The 2558-nt window shown below is 59.6% G+C and overlaps 1 protein-coding gene across 1 annotated transcript in view; it reads left to right on the top strand.

Moving 5' to 3' along the window:
- Mmp25 (matrix metallopeptidase 25) overlaps positions 1-2558 on the top strand; it is a 9611-nt gene that overhangs the window by 3759 nt on the left and 3294 nt on the right. The window contains exons 3-8 of the mRNA XM_015490594.2: positions 971-1147; positions 1248-1329; positions 1484-1566; positions 1902-2054; positions 2129-2386; positions 2508-2555. Of these exons, the coding sequence (XP_015346080.1) occupies positions 971-1147; positions 1248-1329; positions 1484-1566; positions 1902-2054; positions 2129-2386; positions 2508-2555 (801 nt within the window). The remainder of the gene's footprint in view (positions 1-970; positions 1148-1247; positions 1330-1483; positions 1567-1901; positions 2055-2128; positions 2387-2507; positions 2556-2558) is intronic.

The following is a 2558-nucleotide window of genomic DNA, read 5'->3' as shown; positions in this document are numbered from 1 at the left end:
TGAGGCCTCTTAGGATTTACCGCTTGCCATACTTAGGTATCAGCCTCAGGGGCTTAGAGAAACTTGCTTTTCAATTCACCAGGCCATTTCCAATAATGCTGTTTTTCAATGTTGCTAGCCCTAGTTAGAGATTCCCACAAACTAGATCAACATCTGCAGAAATACATGCCCACTGATGTGTTGCCTGGCTCTGTCACTGCCTCTTCTGGGTGGGGCCTTTGACCGGAGCAGGAGCCAGGCAGATCGATGAGGAACTAGGCCCTCAGTCGCTGGAGCTGGATCTCCAGGGAAGAAGCTTCTGTGGTGGGAAGAGGCTGAGAGAGAGGCTGTGGTCTGAGAGTGCATGCTGGAGGGAGCTCCATGTTCCTGTGGAGATGGAACAAGGCCAGAGAGTGGGAGGGGCACGGGAGCCCCAGGGAGGGGGAGGGGGGAGGGGAGAGGGGAGCTGTGGGCAGGGGAGATGGCAGAGGTGGGGGACAGAGGATGTGGGAATGTAGGCCAAGGAATAGGGGCAGAGGAAATGAAAGGTGAGTGGGAGGGACCTGGGTTGGGGATGGGGAACAGGGACCTCTGCTCATGGACTAGATCTTAGAGGAGGGAATGCTCCAAAGCACGGGTTTCCTGGAGAGAACTACAGGCACCCAGGGTTCTTGCTGCTCTGAGCTTCTATATGCAGTCTTCCCTTCAAGAGAGGGGCTGCACTTGTGTAAGGTCACTCTTCCTCTATCCATTCTTGGGTCTCTTCATCCCTGTACCCAGTATCAGCACCACCAACTAGGGCAATTCAAAAATATTTGCTGAAAGAATTCAGTAATGATAACATGGTTCAATGAGGGGTCAGGGCAGAGGAGGCTGGAGTCCCCTCCCAAGGGTCTTTCAGTGCTTCCTGCAGACCAGCAGGTCCCACTTCCCATGCATTCTTTCCAAGTGTGGGGTGCCCTCAGCTCCAACCTTCCTTTCCCCTCCCCAGATGGTGAGGGTACTGACCTGTTTGCTGTAGCTGTTCACGAGTTTGGCCACGCCCTGGGTCTGGGCCATTCCTCCGCACCCAACTCCATTATGAGGCCCTTCTACCAGGGCCCAGTGGGTGACCCTGACAAGTACCGCCTGTCCCAGGATGACCGTGATGGCCTGCAGCAGCTGTATGGTATGGCAATGAGGGACCTACCCTGAGTTGCTCTGTTGTGGCTCTCCCATGGCCTCTGAGCAGGCCCAGGGAGCCCACACCTGTCTGACTCTTCTTGCAGGGAAAGTGCCTCAAACCCCAAATGACCAGCCCACAAGGAAACCCCTGATTCCTCCAAGGCCCTCCGTCCTGCCCCCTGACAGGTGAGTTCCCCATCAGCTGTGTGACCTTGGATGACCAGTTCCCTAGTCCCAGTGTCCTAGGTGAGATGAAACAGTGAGCCCTGCCTTTCAGGACTGTGGTGGAGGGTAAGGGATGAAGAAGCCCGCCTTCTGCTCACTCACCTTTCCTACCCAGCCCCTCCGCACCTGTCCCTGATCGATGTGAGGGCAGTTTTGATGCCATTGCCAACATCCGCGGTGAAACCTTCTTTTTCAAAGGTAAGTCCCTTTGGTTGGTCCCTGACTTCCTGGGCACCATGGTTGGCTTCCTGTACACTTCAGGTGACCCCCACCACAGGCTTCAACGTTTCCTGGGAAGAGTGACTTTTAGTGCTAAAAAATGGGAACTCCTGGGCAAGCCAAAAGGAGTCCGTCGCCCTAGATTGAGTCGCCCTTGATTTCCAGATGGACACCCCAGATGGACAGATGGGTAGTGTGCAAGGGACCTTGTGGGGTGGGAAGACCCAGCCCTCCCTCGGCCACACACTCTAGGCGGGGGCGGGGCGTCCTCCTATCATGTCATGACCCCATGCCCTCCCCTTCTTACCCCTAAGGCCCCTGGTTCTGGCGCCTCCAGCCCTCAGGACAGCTGGTGTCGCCCCGGCCTGCCCGGGTGCACCGCTTCTGGGAGGGGCTGCCCTCGCACGTGAGGGTCATCCAGGCCGCCTATGCTCGGCGCGGAGACGGCCGAATCCTCCTTTTCAGCGGTGAGTGGGACCCCAGGTGGCCGGGTCCGAACCGGCTCCGGAACCGTGCTGGTGACCAGGCTGCCTCCCTCCAGGCCCGCAGTTCTGGGTGTTCCGGGAGCGGCAGCTAGAGGGCGCAGCGCGCCCGCTCGAGGAGTTAGGGCTGCCGCCGGGCGAGGAGGTGGACGCCGTGTTCTCGTGGCCATTCAACGGGAAGACCTACCTGATCCGGGGACAGCAGTACTGGCGGTACGACGAGGCGGCCGCGCGCCCGGACCCGGGCTACCCGCGCGACCTGAGCCTCTGGGAAGGGGCGCCACCCGCCCCCGACGATGTCACTGTCGGCAACACAGGTCCGGGGACGCAGGGGAGGGGGCTGGCGGTCGCCGGCGCCAGGGGGACTCCGGGTGAAGCAGGAGGGGCGCGCCTTGGGGCAGGCCTGGACCAACGCCTGAAAGGTCTCCTCCGCCACAGGTGACACCTACTTCTTCAAGGGCGCCCACTACTGGCGCTTTCCCAAAGGCA

Source organism: Marmota marmota, unplaced genomic scaffold (assembly GCF_001458135.2).
Source record: "Marmota marmota marmota unplaced genomic scaffold, marMar, whole genome shotgun sequence".
NCBI classification, from domain to species: Eukaryota; Metazoa; Chordata; class Mammalia; order Rodentia; family Sciuridae; genus Marmota; species Marmota marmota.
The sequence above is the reverse complement of the archived record's forward strand: the minus strand, read 5'-3'. Positions and strand labels throughout refer to the sequence as shown.